Here is a 25390-nt window from a genome sequence, read left to right on the forward strand (position 1 = left end):
CCAACGCATGTGCCAAGAGACGCAGCAAAAGAAGCGAGATATCCCTGATTGCTGCCACAATCTCGTCACGTCCAGCCACTCGCAGTGTCCGGTTTCAGAGCGCTTTCGTGAGAGCCTTAGCGCCGGATTCAGTTTTCTTCCAGGAACGCGATTATCCTTCCACAGATACGCAAGCCATCAGGCAACGCACCGGAGGACGAGCGCCACTCACCGTGAACGACCGGAAACACTTGAAACTTTCTTCTTTTTCGGCCGCTCTCGGAAGCCCGCCATTTGTTCAGTTGTGGACGCCCGTCGTAGTAGTTTTAGCGACGACGCCATGCGTCCCAATTGTTTACTGCCACAGATAACGCTGTTTCTGATTACCTTAGTCGACAGCAGGGGTGTAGACTGTCAAGGAACGGGTAAGCGCTATTGCTGTTTTGACTGGCCTGCGAGAGGTTCGTGACGAGATGAAGGGTGACAGAGTCTTTCTTTTTGCAGCGACCGCACGTTTCAACACTCTTCGGAGTGGGATGTTTCCTCGTTTATACTGCTTTGCTGGCTCTACCGGACCAATCATTATGAGAGCGGCAACTGACAGGCTTGTTATTTAATGACTGAAAAGTCAATATTCTTCGCCGGATAGCTAAAAAAAAAAGCGCTGATATAATTGTTTGCGTGTTTCCGTGGCTTTTGTTGCCGTGTTCGGTAGTGTAACACTTGTAAATTGTCACTCAAAGGAGACCCCTTTTGTGCTTCCCCAAGAATAATTATATCTTGTGCAGGACTTTTGAAATGATGTCAGCGCATTTCTGCCCAATGCTTGCCCCCTTTTGTAACGAATGTTTGCAGCGCAAATATCCCTTAATTGAAGGAGACCAACCGGCGCCTTTATACGCAAGAACCACTTCTTAAACACAGTAGATGTAAAAATTAGGGGTGGGCGAATAATTAAAGCTTTCTATTGGAATGCGAATAGACTTTGTGTAGTAAAGGATTCCTGTTCGAAAGTGAACTGTTCGGTGCTTTCGATTATTGAAACTGACCAGATACATTGCAAACGCCGGCCGTTAAATTCGGGTTACGCTTCCCCGACTGCTGAACAAAGTATCGCATATGATCACAGGCAAAACAACGTGAAAGTTTCGGAGCACTCCAAAGAAAGCTCGGTAATAGAAGGTTTGTTTTCGGTTGCGCGGCGGAGGCGTCGCGCCGACTGACACACGTTGGGGTTGATCGTATTTATATACGTAAATACCGTTTACTTTGGACATGGTAACAGCCGCCGCCGTTCCACAATCGGTAATGCAACGTGCGCATATGGCGGAGGTTGTGGGTTCGGCTCCCACTGGTAGCATGTAGTTTCGTCCTCCTCTTTTATTTCCCTTTAACTTTGAAGTTTTACACTTCAGTCAAAATATCATAATTTGCTCTGTGCTTTTCTTTCCTTCCTAATATTTTGTATTTATATGGTTGTGAATAAGAAAATTCAGGCCCCTTGGTTGTACTTCTTGCCCACTGAGTGATAACTGGCCATCCAAGCGTCTTCTCTGCCAATTAGTCTTTCTTGCAGTTCTTCATGTGCAGTTTTATCTGTACCGCTACACCAGCGATGTTTTATTTTTGTAACGGGCCCTTTATGGTGCCTACGACTCCCCAATTCATCACCAGCTTTTTCGTCTTCTTCTTCCACAACTTCTAATATTTGTTCAACAACAGTTTATTAGCGTTCTTGGAAAGCTAGCCATACAGTAGGCTGTCATGGTTGGAAAACTTGTTTGCAATTAGGCTCTAAAGTTGTCGAGCGGCTATTCGCACAGTTCTTTTAATGGCACTTATACTGATGCTACGTTTAAAACAGATCATTATTGTCCGTGATGGTTCACTCTGTATTTTTTACTGCGAGCAGGAGTGCATTACCTGATTATACCGCAAAAACTATTCCTGCGGTATATCTGTGCGTCTGCATTTGAATATTCGGTTCGATATTCGACACTTGCTACTCATTTAGTTTCGTATTCGGATAAGTGGATATTCACCCACCTCTAATAAAATCAAAAACACGTGCATGCCAGCGCATAATTGGCCGACCAAAGACAATGACCCAAGTGCTACGCATGTGTATCGACCTCAGTAGATTCACCAACGTCGTCTGTCGTCGCAAACCTCCGGATTTCAGAATAGGTTAAAACCAGCAATTTATCAACGCATACCTAAATATAGATACATGAAAGCTTTCCATTCTGCCCACTAGGAATGCTATGAGCAAGGCCGCCAGTCAAACTCCTCATCTAATGACCAACTCATCACAGATCAACTCATCAATTCAACAGTTTAGGCCTATCTTCCTATACCTCTTCTGGCGCTACTGAGAAGCTTGTGGGATACACTTAGCTCTCTATGTTCACTACGCTGATCACAAGGAACCTACCATGATGCCTTGAAGTTTTTTTTTCGTATTTTACAGGCGCTATTCGCTGAATCCTAGAGGGATTCATAGACTTCTAACGCGACATCGGGACATACGAAAGCTTTAAGCCAACGAAGAGACCGATGTAATGTAATCACTTGCTACATTAAATACCTTGCTTTCCTATTGCAAGATTTCAATGAACATATCGCCGTGTGTATTATCATTTTACATTTAGTAGCAGCAACTTGATGTGGGCGAGTTGCTTTATGTTGAGTAAAACTTGAAGCAGCGCGAAGGAGATGAAGACAACTATCGAAAACACATACAACAGGATGATCGCTGTACTACCAGATGGAAAATTTATTGAAAGATCATACAGCTTGTATGTCATGTCAAAGAACACCGATAACCAAAAGGTTAAACGCATGCGTACTGCCTACAAGTATAGGTGCTTATAAAAAATAAAAAAATATATTACGGAAGCCCCTATATTTGTTGGCAGTACACATGCCTTTCAACATTTTGGCTGTTGGTGTTTTTTGACGTGTTAAAAAAGCTGTGTGATCTTTAAATAAATTTTCCACTTGGCAGTGCAGCGCTCGTCCTGTTGTGTGTGTTTTCGATTGTTGTCTCCATCTCCTTTCGCGCTGCTTCAAGTTTTACTTATTTTACCTGGCTCGCTTGAAACTAATGAACATTGTTTAGGGTGTAGCAAAACCGCCGTGACACATTCCTGGTTTATAAATATTGTAGACTTTTGCAGCAGCCCCAACGGAGAGGTGCACTAAGTATTAGTTCTTCTGGCGGTTTTTATGGTAAAAAATGTGAGCCTCGAAAAGACATGTTAACCTCTGCCCTCCCAGTGTGGTTAGGAGGAGACGAAAAATGTATCCCCACGCCAGTGCGTGCCCAATGTAAGCCTAGATTTGTGGCTGCATAATTACTTTTCCCGCAAACTCATATCTTACGTATCTCTGATCGCCTAGGTAGCAATTCATGCTCACAATCGTTCACTAGATTGTCACATTATCAGAGCAGCGATGCCTCCTTCAAGTATCATAGAGACTGATACAACTCATTACAAGCAGTGCGCATTTATGCTACCTCCAGGACTTACCCGCCAGAACTTCAAAGTGCACTGCAGTCTACAGACAAGGACTCACAACTATGGGCCGTCCAGCAGGCCCGGGGTGCGCTCGAAAAGCACAAGCCTCGTGACCCACTACAAACGGGCCCAACGGGGCTAGTGCAGAGTAGAGTATAACCCCGGGTCGACGCTTGGCCAGCGTCACGACTCGTTAAATCGTCGTTTGCCGGCACTTTATTAAAGTTATTCCTATCCTATCCTATGCATTTTGTATTCGCGACCTGCGCCATTGCGGCTGGTTATTGGCAATGTCGATAAAGCTTGAAGCAGCAGCATGTAGTTGTTTCAGAGAGACCTAAAGAGAGCTGTTTTAACGAATATGAGCAATACGCCTCACAATGCCAAGCGTTTGCACAACCTCATGAATCGAGGACAACACTCAAAGACTGGTGAGTCAAGAGACTTCAGGAAAGGTATTTGGTATTCGGGTAGAGGAGTAAACGTTACCGTCGTTTTCTGTGAGTGGCACCCACAAAAGAATTATCTCTCTCATTTTACATTCACTTGCGCCCGCCGAAAAAAAATATCCACAGCCTAATTAGTATGAGAATCTAATTCGCACCCATTTGGGCACCCTTGTATAGTTTCTATAGGAATGCATCCGCGGAAAATAAAAATGCAATGAGGAATAGGATTTCAGACGGAGGCTCGCATATTGCGTTCAGCAGATTTTGGAAAAATGACAAATTACGATGAGTATACAAACGCAATGTTTGAGAAACATTTGGTGCGTAAGTGTATACTTTGCCAATGTAATTGAACGTTCCTAAAAAATTCCCGCCACGAAGCCTCATGTTTAGGACAGATGCAACCGTATTTGCACTGCACAATTCTGCCATCTCGTACCAAGTCCTTGCACTCGTTCCTCGATCAAGTATTTCCTTGCGGCTCGGCAACAAAAAATTTTTCTTGTGGCACACTGAGTGCTATCAGTGGACACTCACTGGCGCTATTTGATACAGGTGATCATGAAAGCTTTGTCTGCATTTGGTGGTCACAATTTTTTCTCTACCCATCTATGGGTTATTGTTCTTGATGTATTAAGAGTGGTCCCTGTCCTTTTATGTACAGATAGTGTCTGGATAGAATTCGTTACCTTGAAAACAGCTTTGGATGATATACTTTAGTGTTGAATAAATTGGTATTATAGGTTAATGTTAGTTTGTGGCCTGAGCGGAAAAGCGGACGTGTAGATTACCGCATGTTTTCAGGAAAGCAGGCAGGGGCCCCTCAGCTTTTATGTCAGGTGTCCATTATACTAACCAACCTAAGATGGCGCTAGCACGTGCGCCTTGGAGATATCAACGGCCCAGCTATGTCGAGTCTTCGTGAATGCTGCTGGCGCTGCAACTTCACTAACTAACCTTCCCTGAAGTTATCATCTCTTACTGTTTTCAATTGCACACGATCGTACCTAAATAAAAGCAGCATTTGTCATGTAGTAACACCCTGAGAAAACGACCCACAATCTTCAATGTTCATGCTCATTCAGAAATTTTTTGTATTTTGTTAGATCACCGGTATGTAAATTCTTCGTTCTGGAGCAATGGTAAATGCGGATTGTCTAAACCCCAGCAACGTCTTTTCGTGACACATCGAAATCGTTATAAAGATACGACACTGTAGTAAACACCTCTTAATGACTCACACGATCTTATTGCCCAGATAGAGTTTTGATGAGCCTCTCTCAATTATGGTGGTCACATTGCTAATAAGGGAGACGCGTGAACCGCCACTGTAAATAGAGTTTTGTGCCCGTTGAAAAAGCTTCAGGTGTCTGAAAATTGTCCGCAGTTATAACCAACCATATCTGTCAAACCTTAGGTGTTACGCTGGCAGCAATGACACATTATTAAAAAGGTAGAACGTTAAGAGGGAATTTTATTTTCTCACACGCTATTGCAGCGAGCGAGTGCGGTAGACCCGTCGTCATCTCTGAGCCACCAAGGGTCCGAGAAAACGCGGTGCCAGAAGATGCGGACCACGGTGTGTGGCCCTGGATGGCCGCGCTGCACTTGAACGCGCCGTCGCCGACGCAAAGCCACTTCTGCGACGGTGTCCTCATCGGTGACAACCACGTATTGACGGCTGCGCACTGCATAGAGTAAGAAATTTCACAAACGGAATACTTTGGGGCCATCATTTTCATCATAGAAGTCGTACTCATCTTTCCACTTTATGTCCGTTGCAGTTCTTGACAAAGCTTCTTTATATGGAGAATTTGGCAGCGTTTTTCCACCCTTTTCCTAAACGATACAAAGGTGATGCAATAAGCAGCACGTGCTACGCTGAGAAAGCGTACTTGTGCTCAGAGCTAGAAACAGCCCTGGGTTGAGATGAATGGGCCCTGGGAAACTATAGAATTTATTAGTTTGCCCCCATTGAATGGCACGAGTTCACATAATTAAGCTTTAACTATTCTTGGCACAGAGCCAAGTGTTTGAAGTATTGGTACAACACGCAGAAGAAAAATGTAGGCCTACACTCGTATGTGTCGGAGTCAAAGCTGCTGGCTGCATTTTTCCGAGTAAATATTAGTTTACCACCACTTGGTGCCTCATGACGTTGCGAAGCGTGCCCATACCCCAATTCAAAGGTCGAGTTGTTGAGACGAAAATGATTCATGGTCTTCCGAAGTGAGATGGTCAAGAGCGGCGAAGGACAAAATCGCCGTTGGAGCGACGTCAGGGATTGCGTCCGTGGAGGTGGTTGCGGCGTCATTGATGAGTGCGGCTGTAGAAAGCGGGCAGTGAGAAAGAGCGTCCGCGTCTTGGTGCTTTTTACCAGACTTGTAGTTCTTGAGCGTGGAAAGCCCACATAAGGCGTGATGGTCCGTGACGATGGTTAAATTGCGGATGCGGAGATAAGGGCTAAACGTCTGGACGGACCAAACGACAGCTAGGCATTCCTGCTGGGGGATGGTATAGTTCTTCTCGGCAGGTGTGAGTACGCGGCTTGCATATTCAATGACTCTCTCGGGCAAAGACGTGCCTCCCTGGAGGACAAGAGCACGAATTCCATGGCCGCTAGCGTCCGTGTGCAAGATTGTGGGTGCAGTTTCATCAAAATGACACAGGACAGGTTCAGATGTGAGGGCGCCCTTCAGCTGGTCAAAGGCAGATTGACATTTTGGTGACCACACGAAGGGAGCACCACAACGAAGTAGGTTGTGTAAAGGAGCAGCTATAAAGGCGAAGTCGCCGATAAATCAGCGAAAATAGGAAGCTGTGTCAAGAAAACTGCGTAGTTCTTTGGTCTTTTCTGGTCGGGGAAAGCAAAGCACCGCCAAACTTTTATCAGGATCAGGTCAAACGCCATCCTTGCTCACAATGTGACCTAACAGCTTGATCGTCTTCCTTGCAAAACGGTCCTTTCCTATGTTGAGCTGAAGAGCAGCGTTAGCGAGGCATGTGAGAAGCTCCTCCAGATGTTACAGAAGAGTTGACAGTTGGGCTAGGTACAGGTGCTGGGTGAATGTCGATGAGAAAATAACGATATTGTCTATGTAGCACAAGCATGTTTTCCACTTGAGCCCGCGCGGAACAGTGTCAATCATGCGCTCAAATGTTGCAGGAGCCTTGCAGAGGCCGAAGGGCATGACGTTGAACTCGTAAAGGCCATCTGGGGTTGCAAACGCTGTCTTGTCGTCTTCGTGCATCAGAATTTGCCAGTAACCTGAACGCAGATCCATGCTGGAGAAATACTCGGTACCTCGCAGAGAATCGAGGGCATCGTCAATGCGAGGCACAGGGTATAGATCCTTGCGAGTAATCTTGTTGAGCGCTCGATGATCGACGCAAAATCGCACGGAGCCATCTTTCTTTCGGACCAAAACGATGGGAGACGACCAAGGGCTAGCAGAGGGGCGGATTATCTCACATTACAGCATGTCGGTGATGTGTTCCTCAATAATCTTGCGCTCGGCTAAAGACACCCGATAACGCCGGCGACGTGCGATTAATCGGCCGTCAGTCTGAATGCGATGCGTTGTGACGGAAGTCTGACCCAATGTCGAAGGATGGGCGTCGAATGAAGTTTCATGCCTCTTCAACAAACTAAGTAATTCTTGCGTCTGCGAAGGGGTCAAGACGGGGCTGATTACGGCTGCAAGAGCAGAGGTAGAGGGAGAATGTCCAGCGTAAGTCATTTCCGGGAGAGCCGCCTTCAGGGGAACGACGCGTAGAGGCTCGGAATCAACAATGCAAGCCAAAGCGGCGCCTTTAGGAGTGAGAATTTTCTCGGGTGTTGCGTTTCTTGCGGCGAGAAGCGCAGATCCATTGTCAAATCTAACTAGACCTGATACAATGGCTATCCCTTTCTTGTAACAATGCGCAGAAGGTAATACAAACGCATCTCCATGGTCGATGACGTCAGACGTGATGGTGAGAATTTGCTGACAGCCTGGAGGTAGCATGCAATCTTCTGGAGCGAGCAGACGAAGTGGCTTGTACTCTTCAACGCCAAGCGAATAATCAGTGTCGGTCATATGTACGACACGTTGCCCACAACATATAGCAGCAGAAGCAGAGGCAAGGAAATACCATTCTAAAATGAGCTGGTGGGAGCATGGCGACAGCACAGCAAACTGTATGTGTTGGATAATGCCGTCGGTCATTACACGCACAGTACAAAACGCGGAAGGGCGGATAGAGTCCCCTTGAGCTGCAACCAGCAGTGGTCCATCGTAAGGCATTGTAACTTTCCTGAGACGCTTGCACAAATCAGCACGCATAACAGATAAAGTGGCACCAGTGTCCACCAAAGCTTCAACTTGCATACCCTCAACGAACACAGACACAACACAAGGGCGCGCTGGAGGAATTGTAGTCCTGTCGGTAAATGCAGTTTTTCCTCCGAAAACTGCCTTACTTATCTTTCCGGGCGACAGTCAGAGGTGAACGTGGCAGGCCGGAGCGGTGACGAGGAGCGGCGGAAGGGCGAAGGTGAGCGGCGTCTGATGCTGCGGTAACCATTTGATGTCTCGGTTGTTGCGGGCGGAGATGTCGAACGGCGCGGAGGGGACGCGTAACACCGGTTTTGAAATTGGCCCCACACTTTCGCGTTCAGTCATGTCGTACCAGCGACGCTCATCTTGTGGCGCTTGCGGCAAAAACGTAATATGTGGCCGTGATAACTACAGTAACAGCATATAGGACGAGATGGTCGCCAAGGCGGGTAGTAGGGGCCGCTCGATACGCTGGGAGATAGTGCGGTCAGATGGTATGATGAAGGCTCAAGTGGTATTGAGCGGACATTGGCCGGAGGGGCGACACCAACCTGCGCGTATGTGGCTAGAGACGACGTTGAACGGACGCCAGTTGGAGGCACGGTAGCAACCTTGGCGTATGTTGGTAAGGGGCAAGGAGCAGGAGTATCAACATGCGCCGAGCAAGTCATACACGCGAGCTCCTCCTTGATGACGTCAAGCAACGCTACACCAGCAGGCCGAGGAGGAAGGACCAACGGAGATGAAAAGCCAAGTGCTTGAAGTTTCTCGCGGCTAATCGCCCGAATCGTTACACCCAGGTCAGGGTCCGCCGTAGGACAGTATTCGCAGTCCGGCTACACGCGTACGGACTCAAGCTCGTCGAGGTGCTGGCACGTCAAGACGATGTCAGCGACTGTAGGCGGCTTTCTCACGGCTAGCGCGTTAAAGGCCACAGTACGAATGCCTTTAAGAACATCACGTACCCTCTCCGATTCAGTCATAGCATCACTGACACGGCGACAGAGTGCAAGCACATCCTCTATGTACGATGTGTAGGACTCAGCGGAGTGTTGTTTGCGGGCATCAAGAGTTTTCTTCGCAAGGGCGCAGCGAACCAACGGCGTTTTCAAACACTTGTCGAAACTTCCGCTTGAAGGTGGTCCAATCGGAGAAATCAATCTCTTGGTTGAAAAACGTGGTCTTTGCCACGCCCGTCAGATAGAACGAGACACGACGGAGCTTGAGTATATATATATATATATATATATATACATATATATATATATATATATATATATATATATATATATAAACGAGAAGAAAGGGGGTTAACCGAGGAGTCCGATTTTTATTAGTCATATCATAAGAAGCCAACAAACACTGATACTAGGACAACATAGGGGAAATTACTTGTGCTTAATAAATGAAATGAAGAAACGATAAATTAATGGAAATTAAAGTGGATGAAAAAACAACTTGCCGCAGGTGGGAACCGAACCCACAATCTTCGCATTTCGCGTGCGATGCTCTACCAATTGAGCTACCGCGGCGCTGTTTCCCCATCCACTTTCTTGGGTATTTATGTGTCCTAGTAGAACCCGGGGAGTGTTAGCTAGCGCCACCACTCACAGACCTTGGCGGCGGACGTGGAACGTCCTTCTTGCCGTAGGCGTCACGAGAACGTGATCTTTATACTTCTTTATATCTTTATACGAGAACGTGATATATATATATATATATATATATATATATATAGCTAAAGATAAGAATCTATCTGGGCGCCTTTAACTGCAGTCATTGATCATTCAAACCACTCCGACCGCCATTAATCCCGTCGAATCCCGACGACGGCAATCTTCCGCCCGATTATGCGAGATGTCTTAATCGTGTTGGGCGTCGTACATAAAAACCGCGCCCGGCGTCGATTTTCACTCATTGTCCTGACCCCTTCATTTACACTACACACACACACACGCGCACACACACACACACACACACACACACACACACATATATATATATATATATATATATATATATATATATATATATATATATATATATATATATATATATATATGTATACATAAAACAAACATGATTCATAGCTAATTTACCTTATGCTGTCCTTGGCTCTATTGTCTGTTGGTTGCCCCCCCTATGGCGTGCCTCATAACCAGATCATGGTGATTGTACGTTATATTAAATACCCGCGTGACCATATGGTCACGTTAGTCTGCACAGTGGATTTCAATTAATTAAGATTGACAAAACGGCACCAAAATCGCCTTTGACATGCTGTTAGACAGATGAGAGCTCCCTTTATGGATATCAAGTGGCAGCAGGTGTCAGTCGTTTTGTGGGAGCCCCGCGCAAAGGCGGGAATAAGCGTTGCTGTGCGAGTAGCGTCACCATGCATCACTCCAAGGGGTAATGTGTTCTTTTTTTTTCACTACTTGTTTAAGCAATAGTCGGATATTCTTACCTCCATATTGCTCTTTGAATATGTGACCTTCGATGATCATTTGCGAAAGAATAATGTTTGATTTATCCATGAACGAGCTTGTTATCTTGCGCGTTGCCATATGGTCACGCTGGGCCTTTAGGCTACCTAACTTTTTATTTTTTTTAACTGCATTCTCATCACTTGCACGGCTGCTGGCGCGTTCCCACAGTGGTTATTTCTTATTTTATTGTCTGAATAGGTTCATGTTGGAATAAACAGCGAAGATATTCGAAGAAGACGATGACGACGCGTCAGTGATTTATATCGACCCGCGATAGGGTAGCACCTATTCGGATGAAGAGTCGGCCGATGAAGACTCAGGCGGGCTCATTGACAATCTAATCGGGCGGCAGCTATGAGCCGGTGCTGAAGCTGTTTTCTCTGACGGACGCCGCATTGGTGGATCCGACTCGGACGATGACGACCCCGGCAGGCAAGGTCACGGAACATGAGAGGTTTCTTCTGCTGTAGTTGATGCCGCCATTCCTGCGAAATTATCCACTGCTTCTAAGTGGACGAACGGTGATCTCCAGGAAAGTCTTGGCATATTTCCCTACCCCAACTTTGCTGCTTACAGAAACTTTTCACGTGTTGATTTGTTCGAAATCCTTTTGACGAAGCCGTCGTGGAGTTGCTAGTCGAAGAAACAAGAAAGTGTGCGTTATTTTTCTATATGCCCGATCCGGAGGTTACCAAAAAAGAATTAGGTTTTCTTGGAGTGCTCGTTTTGTCCGGCTATAACCGCTTGCCAGGGAAAAAGTGCTATTGGGACAACGGCTTGGATATGCGCAACATGGTGGCCTACAATGCTATGCGAAGAAATCGCTTCGTACAGATAATGCGATTCCTGCACTGTGCGAAACGCAAGCCTAACGCTTAGTGACAAGTTCGAAAAGTTGCGTCCATTGATGGCACTATTGAAAGCAAGGTTTCTGGAGCACTTTAAACCTGTGCGTCACCTTAGCTATGACGAAAGCATGATTGAGTATTATGGTCGTCATGGCTGTAAACAGTTCATACGCGGAAAGCCTATCCGCTTCGGGTATAAAGTATGGTGCCTAAATGCCAAGAACGGATACCCTGTAAACTTCAAAGTGTATCAAGTGAAGCAGGGGATCCCGGAACATCTGAAAAATATGAAAAGGACTTCGGAAAAGCAGCGGTGCCACTTCTTCAAATGGTGGATGACCTCGCAGCAGAGACGCACGACCTTCCTTTCTGTTTCTATTTTGATAATTTATTTACAGGCATGCCGCTACTCAAGCATTTCAAGGCACAGGGCTACGAAGGCACCTATCGCTCGATCACAAATCGTCAAGCGCCAACCTCGCGGGCACGAAGAGCCCGTGCTGAGCGACAATGGGATAATTGTTGTCCGCTGGATGGACAATTCTGTAGTAACGATCGTAAGCACCATTCACGGCGTAGAGCCACTGTCATCTGCAGACATCTACTCTCGTGTTCAGAACAAGCAAATCAAGGTGGCCCGCAAAAAACACTGTTGCTCAGTACAAGTTTTATGGGAAGTACGGACCAGATGGATGCAAATGTAGGCGCCCACAGGATTGTAATCCGTGGCAAAAAGTGGTGGTGGCCGATTTTCACTTGACTTTGTGATGTATCTATCAGCAACGCTTGGGCGCTAATTCGTAACACAGGGTTCAACGTCACGCAGGTGGAATTCCACAGGCAAAATGCACAAAGCTACCTGATACGATGGGATAATAAGCATAGAGGACCTGGTCAACGCAGAATCCCAACGACTGGTGATGTCCTGACTGGTACACGGTATGACCAAGTGGCCCACTTTGTTGCACCAATACCTAGTGACAAGAGGTGGAGGTGTGCATAAGATAATTGCAACAGCGCAGTGCAAACACAATGCACAAAGTATGAGGACGGCATGTGTATTCCATGATTTAAACCATATCACACTAAATAAGTGCTCCACTATTCGCTATGTATGTTTTTGTGATGTTTCATGCCTTGAAATAAATGTTTTTCACTTCGCGTATTTTGCTGTAGCGTAAGGGCCCAGTGTGACCATATGGTCACGGGCTATATTTAAAAAACTAATTAGACAAGAGTAATAATTTTTTGCATGTGAATTATTAGTATAAAGTTAATATATTAGATTTATTTCAAGATAGCAAGAAAAAAAAGAAACCGGTCCCTAATGGGTTAAACCCCATAATTTATTTATTTTTTGGCTGCCTTTATGCAGTCATGATCAATAAAATCGACCCTCTCACTTTCCCTCCTCCGTTCATATTATATATCCGTGTGTGACAATCTTTCATACGGTGAGATGATGATGATGCTTTCATTTTTGTTTGGGGGAAAACTCCGATTCTTGTTTAGCGGCTATATTCAAGTACAGAGCAGATGAGTAAGTCGGACACATGTTCAGCGGGAAACGCCTTGCTTAATGTAAACTTCTCGCACTCGAGCATATTTACTTCGCGCATGCTGATGAAGGAATGCTGAGTACGGTATTATAACGACGGCGGCATGGTGACATCATGGCAACAATGAGATGATAAAGCGGACCAGACAACGACGAAGTGACAGCTGTCAAACGAACAGAAGGGCATCAAGAAGACGGCTGACATCAAATGCAGACGAGCGGATGTATAACGACGAGCAAATGACAACGATGGCATTCTTAGTTTCAAATTTCTTGAATTTATTTTGTGTAGCTACATATTATGGCGTGCGCGCGACCTCTTCTTAGAGATGTTATGTAAATTTTTCTCTTGTGTATTTGATTTGTTATGTGGACTCTTGGAAGTAGCTAGTTGTCCATTTTCCTGAAACTGATGTACTGCAATCCTTTTTTTTTTACTCTGTTGAACTCGAAGCGTGTGAGCTGCCACGAACTGCGGAGGGACAGGGACCTTTGTCAGGCTTGATTGCCTTTAGCCCCTGCCCCTGCAGTGAGCTTTGTATACTGCTTACTGTAAATAAAAAAAAAACACTTACTTACTTACTTACTTACTTACTGATTACGAGGGCATGAAGACCACGTTACGACGACAGCTCTATCATTACGATGGTGTAAGGCCGATGGCATGATGGCGAATTAGAGACCAAATGAGGATAGCATTGGCGTGAGGACAGCGGCGTCATGAGGACGACGAAGTAAAGAAAGCAGAGTTATGAAGACACCATGGCAACAATGATATAACGAAATTAAATAAAAGGTAATAAAAATACTACGCCGAATTGACGGGACTGCATGTCGACGACGGCATATGTGTGTTGAAGCTTACCTCCACGTGCACCTCATTACCTCCTTACCTTACGTGCACATGTGGGGCATACATGTGTTGAAGCTTACCTCCACGTGCGCCTCCTTACCTCTACGTGCACCACCTGCCCCGCACCAGGCCGCCTCGGCTGACACTAAATCCCGTGCTTGTTTGCATTATAATAGGCACTGTCAAATTGTGCAAGACTGCGGCCAACTGGAAGATGCCACCAGTCAGCGCCCTAAAAGCTGTGGTAAGAGGCAAAGAAAGCTTTGCTCTGCTAACAGTAAAGTCCATCATGGAAAATAATGTTGGCGCTAACATTATTGCGAGAAATAACATCGCTCACGTGATGGTTTTGGCAGGATAGCATTGTTATGTTTAACTTCTCTAGAAACTAAATGCATGTCTAGGTGATACTGTCGAGTTAAGATTCCAATGGCATTTTTCTTGCAGCTCCAAGCTTTCGAGCGAAGTCCGTGTCCATCTCGGTTCCCATTTCACAAACCTCAGGCTGCCAGGAGAGCAGGTCATCGAGGCAGAGGAGATATGCGTCCACAAGCGCTTCCGCAGTGGCCAGGAAATGGTGCAGCTGAAAATGTTTCTGTGAAACTATCAGATAAGTCCGCATGAGCACGGAGCAAGTGCATCAGATATTTCTTTCTTTTTCTTAGTCAAATAGTACTAGGGACCTGTGTGAGCTGACACTATAGCTGTAGATCTTCGCATATCGCATAAACTTCGATAAAGGCATTGGTTGCACATCGTAGAACATAACTTAAAGAATAGGAGAGATTAGAAGGGTGCTCAATGAAGACTTGTACCCTTCTCTCCCCTTATCGAAATGAATTTTGCAGGTGACAGTTCTGTCACCCATGCAGCAAGAACGACAATGAAGCAAGAATTAAGTTGGATCGGAAAGCTTTGAATAGCAGCCAGAGTGCAGACAGACTGAATGCAACTAATGTAGGAATAGCGCTGACACAGCTTCAAGTTACGTGCAACAAGAACACTACATATTATTTCAATGGTTCTCATTAATGAAGGTAAATTTGTCAATGATCTCAAATTGACCCAACCTTAGCACACTACAGACATAAAAAGAACCAAACACTATTTATTTCTGTGCTGCCTTACTGAGTAGCGTCCTTGGTTCATCTTCAATACCACAAGCATAAATTTGTGCGCATTTCAAGCATAATTGATTGAAGTGTACGTACGACAAGCGCCCGACAGACGGTAACCACTTACGCTGATCATTGACTCAAGCAACATTTTGCGTTAACTATACAAGAGTATTATTCGGAAACGGACATTCGAAAATATCAAGTAGGCCTCGTATGTCTGTTCAGTTACAATTGGTTCTTTTCAAAAACATCCCCAGTTAGCACCTATTAAGTATACTGGTCTCTGACACAATTGTGTATTAACACCACATGCTATCAATAAAATTCACTACACTTCACTTCTTGAACCAGGGTACTTGTCGTTTGAGCTCCTGCGCTTTGCAAGCGGTTAACGCAGCTTGAATTGTGGCTCCTGGACCAGGAAAATGTGCCACCAAATGCCAAGGCATTTATCTCGTACTTAGAATCTTCACATGAACCTTCACTCCAACATTCGGGAGTTTGAGGGCCGTGGTCAAAATGCTGCTACATGGGTTTGACAAGGACCACGGCGCGGTAAAGATAGCAAGAATTGGCAAACACAGGTATGAAAATATACATTTAACGCTAACAAATGAGAAATGATGCAATGAAGAAAACAATAATCTCAAATATATTGTGTATACAGATCCAATGGAAATATAATTACAGTGCATGGTGTCTCAAATTAAAGTCAGGCAATGAATACAATATATCGCAATAAAAACCACATCAGCATTGAGCCTGGAGTAGATAAAAATCACACGAGATATTTCTCATCACATGGTATACACAAAAAATTGCAAAGCATTAGTTCAGGAATGGCATAAGAGCGGTAAAGCGTTATAAACAAGGTAGTACAGCAAATGTACTGTTATGTACAACAAACGTACACAAAAGCGATGAAGTGCCGTAATCAATATTTTCAAAGTGTTAGTTGATTTAAGCCAAACTGCAAAAGAAATCGCGGCATTTCTTGCGCGTAATAAGTGCGCGTGCGCGGAATATCCCAACATTGAACGAGACGCGTTATACCATTAAATAACCTGTGAATTAGTTTTTTTTTATATTTCAGGGCTTTATTTATAACTTACGAAATACAGTATAGAAAAGGAGGCACGAAAAATCTATCGTCGTGGAAACAACTTTATTTTGGCTGCATTAACACGCTCGGCAACATTCACAATCGTACTTATGTCCAGAAAGTAATATTTTAAAACTTAGCATACCTTCAATTACCCAATTAGCAAAGTACGCGGACATCAAGAACTGTTTAACTAGAGACAGCTACTGCCCGCATGTAGATCCTCTGAGTCATATAAGTTAAATCACCTTTATTAAAGAATGGCTGAGGGTGCGTGGAACACCAAGGTATGCATACAAGCAATTTCTCTTTGGGTGATTGACACATGACGCAACTTTTGTGTATTTCACTGAATGTTTCAGTATGACATCGCTGTGATCAAGTTGAAGGAAGCTGCTACCTTCAGTCACACGGTACAACCCATATGCTTGCCCGAAACACATGCGGAGCTACCCGATAACACGCAGCTGTATGCAGCTGGGTGGGGAAGCGGGAAGGAATGTGAGTTGTTGATTCTTTTTTTGATATTCTGATAGCAACTGTAACGTTTGATCGAATATAGAGTTTTTTCCACGCAGTTCAGGTGAAACAAAAGGGCTGGTTTTACAAAAACGGCTGCACCTCTTTGCATTCTATATTTTCTGCGTAAGAAGTTGTAATAGAGTTTCGCCTGAAATTTCGGTCTCTACATCGGCAAATATTGCCTTCTCCAATGTTCTTCCTCTGCATATCGAAATAATTTCGCATGCCTAATTTATGTTCAGTAATAAAATGTCCCTTCAAGTACTTTACGTCGTCATGGGGAGATATATTATTAAAGGTTTGATTTAGGTTAATATTATAATAATTGATGCATGTGTATATTCTGCTGAAAGGAGCACGTAAAAGACTTTCAGAAGCAAAGCTGCAAATTATTGAAATATTATGCGGTAATTGACAAACTCGAATTGTTTTTTATTCTGTGGTCTTGTGTCTACAATAAATTTCGTATTGCTGTCACGTGGTTATCCTGGCGCGTTCTCTATATGCTGCGACATATCTCAAGAGTTTAAGTGACGATGTTCTAAAACATCCATTTAGTCAATAACTTTAGCACAATTTATAGCCATATATATATATGGTGACGAGGATAAATAGTAGACAAAGTTATATTTACAAAACATAGACACATAGAAGCCACTTCCAAGATGACAGATGAACAACAACCACGAACGAGTGTCTTGCCCATTGTCGTCTTCATTGTCTAGCTAAGCGCTTTCTACAGAGTGCGGGAATGGCCTCTAACATATGACTCCCGGTGGCCAGAGTGCCAACTTGGTGCTTAAAGAAGGGAAGGTGCTTTGACGGAGACTCACGGCTTGAGAAGAAAAACAATCACGACGTAATTAGAGGGCACCGAACATTGCAAGCTACAGTCCAAGAGGGGCGCTCTTGCATGTGACCTCGGTGAGTTGGTGTGATAGCTTGTAAAGCCTAGAGTAGTGGGAAAGAAAATACGAAGACATGACGACGGGGCGGTAAGGCATCCAAAGAAAGACTAAAGGTCCTGGTCAGAACCGAACGGTTCTCAGGCGGTATTGTAACGCGCCTTTAAAATGCAGAGACGGTAACGCCAGCTGTGGCCAGCCGTTTGTGCCCGAGCAGAAGCGTCACGGGAACATTCTGTAGAATCGTGAGTAGCTTCTGGCACTAGTGTCTCAAAGGGCACCGTGTGGTAAGTACGGGGACATTGTTATAACAAGCCCGTGAAATATTGGTTTAGGTCTTAAACTGCAAAATCCATCTGTGGCCGCTAGTGGTCTGCTAGACATTGCTTAAAACCTGAATCTTTTCTTGGGCAATGGTTGTTCTGTATTATTCGATGCATGCTGAGATACCAATATCGTATATAGCGTCATCGTAGAGAAGTTGGCGTGGGTTGGAACACTCATAGAATATGTTGCTGAAATGAATCAAAAGCAAAGGAAGTCAACTCACTTCATGCACTGTTCACGAAAGTTTTCTTCCTTACACAACGGTTACTTAATTAAGTGTGCCTTTCGTCGGATCGATCGAAGTGTTTTTGATATATGCACAAAGGAATAGCTGTCAAACTTTACCATATACATCAATGCAGGTGAAAATTGCTCCCAGGCGAAAACGCTAAAGCAGATGACTACAAGTTCTATTGCAAATCGCCGGTGCTTGGATTACTTCAACAAGACGGCGGATCCGTCCATAATGTGCGCCTACGTGAAGGATGTGCCATCTATTTTCGTAAGTCATTCCTCTATTCCTATCTGCACCTGCTTCGTTTGTAGTCTCCTAGAAATGTAGGATGACTCGAAGGAGCAGAAACTTTTTCCTGTAATTGTTACACGCACATTCGGTGAGAATTCCACACTTAACTTTACCATAGATTCTCAATCATCTTTGGCCACATTTTAACGCGATCAGTGGCTATCGCTAAGACAATACCAAATTTTTAAATAGGAAGCTACACTAAATTACAAATACCATTGGCAGAATTTTTATTTGTGTCTATAAAGTTCTTGCACCGCCAGATTTCTAGAAGTTACTTTGCTATTTATTGTGGCTTGTTACTGTTTTCTTTAATGTGAAATAAGTGATACATCAGAATATTATCACTCAATGTGTGCAGCCTTGATGAAGGTTTTTTGTCGTGACATTGAAATATTAAAAAACAAAATATGTTTTAATGCACCATTAGCCATTTTCAGATATTGTCCCTAGTATATTTGCCCAGTTTTATTTTGCATTTTTTTAGCATTCCATTGGTTTTTTTCATCATTATCCATTCCAAGAAATAATGAACAGGTTACAGGGGCTCTTTCTGTAACTAGCGACGAAGTTAGCAGGACCTTACAAGACATAAAAAGGAGAAAGCGGTAGGAGAAGATGGCATAACTGTCGATTCGTCAAAGACAGAGGAGACATGATGCTTCAAAAGCTAGCGGCCCTGTATACAAACTACCGCACGGCTTCAAGGCACCCAGAGAACTGAAACAATGCTAAGATTATAATAATCCACAAAAAGGAACACGTTAAAAGATTGAAAAACATAGGCCCATTAGCTTACTTCCAGTATTGAATAAAATATTCAGCAAGATAATTTCCAATAGAATAAAGGCAACACTAGACTTCAGCCAAGCAAGAGAACATGCTGGCCTCAGGAAGCAATATTCCACAATGGATCACATACATGTCATGAATCAGGTAATCGAGAAATCCGCAGAATACAATCAGCCTCTCTATATGGCTTTCATAGATCACGAAAAGGCATTTGATTCAGTAGAGATACCAGCAGTCATAGAGGCATAACGTAAACAAGGAGTGTAGGAGGTTTGCGTAAATATCTTGGGAAATATCAGCAGATATTCCACAACTACCTTAATTCTCCACAAGGAAAGTAGAACAATAACTATAAATAAAGGGGTCAGACAATTACAGGCACTTATTTCAATGCAATTCACTGCATGCTTAGAAGAAGTATTCAAGCTATTAAATTGGGAAGGCTTAGGAGTAAGGATCAACAGTGAATATCTCAACAACTTTCGGTTTGCAGATGACATTGTCCTGTTCAGCAACACTGGGGCCGAGTTACAACGAATCATTGAGGACCGTAACAGGGATAGTGTAAGAGTGCGGTTGAAGATTAATATGTAGAAGACAAAGAAAATGATCATTAGCCGGCCAAGGGAAAAAGAGTTCAGGATCGCCAGTCAGCCTCTAGCGTCTGTGAAGGAATACGTATACCTAGGTCAATTACTCACAGGGGACCCTGATACTGAGAACGAAATTTACAGAAGAATAAAAATAGGTTGGAGGGCATACGATAGACATTGGCTGATAGTGACTGGAAGCTTACCAGTATCAATGAAAAGAAAGTGTACATTCAGTTCGTTCTAGCGGTGTCAACATGTGGAGCAGAAACTTGAAGACTGACAAACATCGAGAACATGCGAAGGACCGCACAAAGAGTGATCAAATGGAGAACACTAGGCGTAACGTTAGGGGACAGGAAGAGAGCGGTGTGGAACCGTGAGCAAACGGGGATAGCCGATATTCTAATTGACATTAACAGAAAAAATGACGCTGGGCAGGCCACGTAATGCGTTGGTTAGATGACCGGCGAACAAATTGAGTTACAGAATGGGTACCAAGAAAAGGGAACCGCAGTCGAGGACGACAGAAGACGAGGTGGGGTGATGAAATTAGGAAATTCTCAGGCGCTAGTAGAAATCGGTTGGCGCAGGACATGCGTAATTTGAGATCGCAGGGAGAGGCATTCGTTCTGCAGTGGACAAAAATAGACTGATATTGATGACTTGGACTGTTCTACTTGCTGCCGATTTCTCCCATTCTGATATTTTGTAAAAACATTTACGGTTTACTTACTGGTAGCAGTCCAGTGCACCAATATCGGAGCTTGAAACACATGGCGTTTCAAGATGCATACGTTCATATTGTTTTCATTTTTATTGTGTTTCATTTTCGTATTGTTTTCATTTGTCTGCATCCAGGGCGACACGGGTAGTCCAGTTGTGGGCTATTGTGCACCGACTCACTGGGTAGTCTATGGAATCGTGTCCGACGGACCACGACGTGACGGCTTCGAACACTTGCCACTCATCACTACCAAGGTTTCGCATTACACCCAGACGTTCATTTACCCTTACATGGACGCCATGAGCCCGTCCCAGGTTCAAAGGATATGCGCTTCTCGACGTTGAAGTGTGCGTGCTTGCTTATTTAGCGTTTCCCACATTATGGAAAGTGGTCCACTCGAACATTTGGTGTGAGTGGTGCAAGCAGTGAACTGTAGGCTTCTGCTGGCGATAGCAGCATGGCCGTCAGGTGTTAGATGCAGTTACCCTAAGATGAACACCCGGTTGCCGTCGACACATCAGAAAATTCATGTGTGCAGATCCAAGCTACCTAAAAGCTGCAATCACGTATCTTGCTTGTTTTACTACGCCCTTTCAGCAACTGTGCACCGAGCGTTTGTGTAGGCGAGCTGAATGTACTGCTTTCTGAAATAAAAATGTCATCATCACAAACTTTTCTACATGGAATAATACGAAATTTTTTAAACCTAGTAAACTACCATAAAGGTCCCTCAAATCACCGGAAAACGTAGTCGAAAACAAAATGTTACTTAAAATATGTAAGTAAACCCGCTCAAATTATTATTTCAGACTGACCCTTGTACTAACGCTATGGCAAGGGTATTATTTTTGCTCGACAACGGTGGCGTATTCTACTCAACCAAATTTAATTCTGCGTTATTAAATTCAATAAGTATGTTTGGCGACCGAGTTGTGAAAAATGCGGCAACAGTTGCATGACATTGTTAGTGGCGCGTATCGAGCAGCAATGTAACAAGACTAATCAAATTATACCTGGCAAGCACTCAGCGTGAAAATTTGTACAAATACCGCCGTCGATGGGGGAAGCATGACACGTGTAAACAAGAACGTTTCTGCCAGCACACATGTTGTGTGGCATACGCATGCGCTTTATTAACGATGAGTTCGCCTCCGCGAGGAACTATACTTTATAAATTGGCTCAAAGCAAGTACCCGATTGGTATATGGCCTCTTCCACTGCGACCAGAAGCCGGCGCAAGTATCATGAGTTTATTTTCTTTTTGCATGCATTTCTTGCAATCTAGCTCCACCAAAAATTTTTCTCACAAACGTTTTTTTTTTTTATACGTGACGCAACATTCCTAAAATAATAGAAGACGCCGAGTGTTGCAAAAGTAAGAAGAACTCCTGAACAGTAGGTAGGTACGATTTATACACAACTCTGTTGTATTCATTGATATCATATTGAAGACATAGGGGAATGTCTTGTATACAGTCGCTCAATTGACGCAGTAAACTAATTTCAAGTGTCTCAGCTTGTTTAACTTGCTTTAGAGCCACTGAAGAGTCATTTAATAAATCACTTTGCCACATGCCTTCACCATAATACTAAAAAAGAGCAGTGCTTATCGCTCACACTGAATGCGACCCTGTAATGCGACAATATGAGCACCGTTGTCTTTGGTCACAGGAGAAAAAAAAAGTGCTCGTACTGCCACACAGGAAAAAATGCCCCTATTACTGTTTACAGGCTGGCAGCTAGATGTTTACACGTAAGAACATCAATTTTATTTGTAAGTGGTGACCCCAATCATTGTGATTCTTTAGCTTCGAAAAGCTTTCCCTAGCGGAATATACCTTAACAAAAGTGCAATTATTTAGTTATTTTTGCCATAACGATTGCAGTAATAAATTACTCGAAGCCATAAACTTGACGATGATATTGGGTATCACTTTTTCAAATATTATCCTCCATGTTGTAACGGGAAAAGTGATGCCAGATTTTATTAGGCTTGCCAGAGTGGCGGCTAGGGCGAGGTGGTGACGCGTATTTTTCTGCGTAAAGCGCGCTCAAAAAAGAGACACGGAAGCAAGAATGGCATGCGCACGCGACGCTGGTAGTGGAGACAATGCTTGCTATGGTGATAGCTTGGGTGAATCTTTGTGTGCGCTGTACGTAGATCATGCGCCACTATCTCGCTGAAGCCAACACTCTAGCGAGCTCTTTAACCACTACCTGCGTTGCGTGCATGTGCCATTTGTTTTTCTTCTGTGCCTTCTCCTTGCGCGCTCTGTAGGTCACCAACTCTGCTAGCCGACACATGTGAAGGATCCCTTCTTCATCCTGAATCTTCTTCGGAGATATAGTCTTCACGCTGCCAACTATTAGGCCCGCTTAAAAAGCTCTGCGTGTTCCAGGTGTCCCTGGCATTTTGTCGTTCTGAGGAAACCAGAGCTGATAACACAGCGTTGCTACTTCTCGCATTCCCTCCTTGGAATAAACGGCGCCAGCGGCTTTGGTTTGCCGACAAAGCAATTGTATCGATGGCTAACACGCGCGCACGCGCTTACAAAAAAACAGCAAAACTACAGCACGCGCTACCTCATATGCCATTCACGACTGTTACAAGAACCCTGCGAACAGACTTCGACTTTTTGTGTGGCTCAAATTTTCTTTTAGTGAAGCTCAGTGGGTCGAGCTGAAGAACCTGATTATACATAGTATAGGTGTGTTCGCGGAGCTGCTTGACCTGCAACGCCACGCAAGTTTACATTTCAGCGTGGTCAGGATGGCGACAAGCATTTTTGCAAGCAAATATCCATGGGTCTGTATATGCACTGAGTACACTCACCTGCATGCGCAGCCCTGCTAGCATCTCAGACCAGAAATAAGCCTTTTTTATTAAATGTGTCTGCGCAAAAAATAGTGATATCATGGGTGAGGCCAGCTACTCCGTCTCGCTTAGGCGAACAATAAATAACAAAGATAGGCCCGTTCAAAGAAGTAAGCTTGAAAGAAGCAAAAGTACAGCAAGGTAAGTGTGAAAAGTGCGAGCGCACTAAAGAAAAGCTCACAGATAGTTCGAAGTGCTACATTGTAACCTTCAACACGCAAATCTGCACAGCAACTAATGGCCATCTCCTACAAAACGAAATAAAAATAGACTGGTTTGCAGTCACTTGCTGCCCATATCGAGTTCAAGTAAACATAGTGTGCAATACAACATATATGTACAATAATGTTATATGACAAGTTGTAACCGGACCAAGACTATTTTAGGCACACTGCGCAGAAACTCTAAACTGCGGAAAAGGGCACTTTGGTATTGTATATGCGATGCAAAACATATTTAAGCGCCCTAGAACTGGTTTGCAATTCTTGACGCTTTCAGGCAACATATTAGCACACTAATTGCCCGCTTTCGCTGTTCATTTGTTGGATATGTTCCCAATTTAATCTCCAGTGAGAGATAAGTTCTACTACCCCTTGTTGACATTCTAAACTAGACTTTCGTTTACGCACAGCCAGATTTGCGCTATACACTGATTTGCCGTAAACACTAACTGTTGTACGATTACTGCAAAATACACGATGCCTTTATGACAGGGCAGAAACATGTCTTTATGCTTCTTTCTTTGTACAGACTCGAAGTACAGATCTCATAGGGCAGCGCGGGATCAATACGCAAAAGTTTTGCCTTATCGCGTACCTGCATCGGCATGTTGTGCGACTTAAGCCGTTCTTCCAGCGCTAATGAACTTTGGGACCTTGCAAAGCTCAACTTCCGACTGTATTTCATCGTAGTTCTGTTACTTTTTCTTTATTAAGGGCGCTTTTGCTTTTTGCTCTCTTGTTATGTTTATATTATCGGGACGATGCTTCTTTAGAGGGGGTGTTGACACGTGTATTTGTTTATTTTTTTCGGGTCAGTGCTTTTCACCAGATAACAAATGTATAACGCTATCGCTCAGTGGAGGACGCGCCTGCATGTATCGGAACTTTCACGAATGTTATCGATGGTACAATCTGTTGTCTGATGTCACCGAAGCTTGTATAATCTGATTGTATGAGCGATGCGTATAGTGTAGTAATTTCTGAAAGACAAGCGGGCACAAGCAATTACTCTAGAACCTTCAATAACCAATGTATAAAAACCGACGCAGTTGACCCGCAGATCAGGTTTCGACAATTGCGATCGTCTTCGCTGCTAACGCGGTGCTTTGTGTGTAACGTGTTGGCTCTATAAGAAGTTCGTTTCGTCTTTCACAATTTCATTGCTGCATTATTCACCATTACTGCTACGTGACAATCTTAGCCGAGGGATCACTTCAAAATTTCATGCTTCAAAGGTAGGTGGCCTATCTGCATGAATTGGTGCGTATTAAAGATTAAAGCAAACTATGATTTAAAGGAAATCGTTTCCCGTTATTGTTAAAAAGCGCAACTCTGCGTAATATATTACATTGTATGAGCATATTAAGCGACTTACACACGATGATGGAAAGATTGAAATTGTGCACTTGTCTAATGTTAATATGCGGTAATTTCGAAGTCACACAATTGCGCTGCTACGAAATCTACTTATTGTGACAACTATAATTCCCCGATTTTCACACATGGGGCAAAGGGTTTATACCTGCAGGATAAGTTGTAAACCATGTCCTAATGCCGCAAGTAAAGTGTCTAAAATTAAATGCGAAATATAGCATCAGGAATGCAGAAGTATTCAAATAATGTCGTGTTTGGAAGAGTATTCTTATTCCATGCGCTGTTTTACGCATGA

The 25390-nt window shown here is 44.0% G+C and overlaps 1 protein-coding gene across 2 annotated transcripts; it reads left to right on the forward strand.

Moving 5' to 3' along the window:
• Positions 1 to 239: 239 nt before the first annotated feature.
• Positions 240 to 21296, forward strand: LOC126524197 (chymotrypsin-C-like). 2 transcript variants are annotated; one of them, XM_055067099.2, is made up of 6 exons: positions 240 to 404; positions 5448 to 5646; positions 14464 to 14593; positions 16599 to 16737; positions 18353 to 18492; positions 20760 to 21296. In XM_055067099.2, the coding sequence occupies exons 1-6, from the start codon at positions 320 to 322 to the stop codon at positions 20967 to 20969; spliced, it is 903 nt and encodes a 300-aa protein (XP_054923074.2). In that variant the 5' UTR covers positions 240 to 319; the 3' UTR covers positions 20970 to 21296. The 2 variants fall into 2 exon arrangements, with proteins under 2 accessions (XP_054923074.2, XP_072143452.1); XM_072287351.1 differs by lacking the exons at positions 240 to 404; positions 5448 to 5646 and adding an exon at positions 10593 to 10680.
• Positions 21297 to 25390: the final 4094 nt, after the last annotated feature.

Source organism: Dermacentor andersoni, chromosome 3, assembly GCF_023375885.2.
Source record: "Dermacentor andersoni chromosome 3, qqDerAnde1_hic_scaffold, whole genome shotgun sequence".
Lineage (NCBI taxonomy): Eukaryota > Metazoa > Arthropoda > Arachnida > Ixodida > Ixodidae > Dermacentor > Dermacentor andersoni.

Coding starts and splice junctions, on each gene's coding strand:
- LOC126524197 (XM_055067099.2), top strand. CDS start 320: ATGCGTCCCAATTGTTTACTGCCACAGATAACGCTGTTTCTGATTACC. Junction 405..5,447: donor TGTAGACTGTCAAGGAACGG/GTAAGCGCTATT, acceptor ACGCTATTGCAG/CGAGCGAGTGCGGTAGACCC. Junction 18,493..20,759: donor AGGATGTGCCATCTATTTTC/GTAAGTCATTCC, acceptor GTCTGCATCCAG/GGCGACACGGGTAGTCCAGT.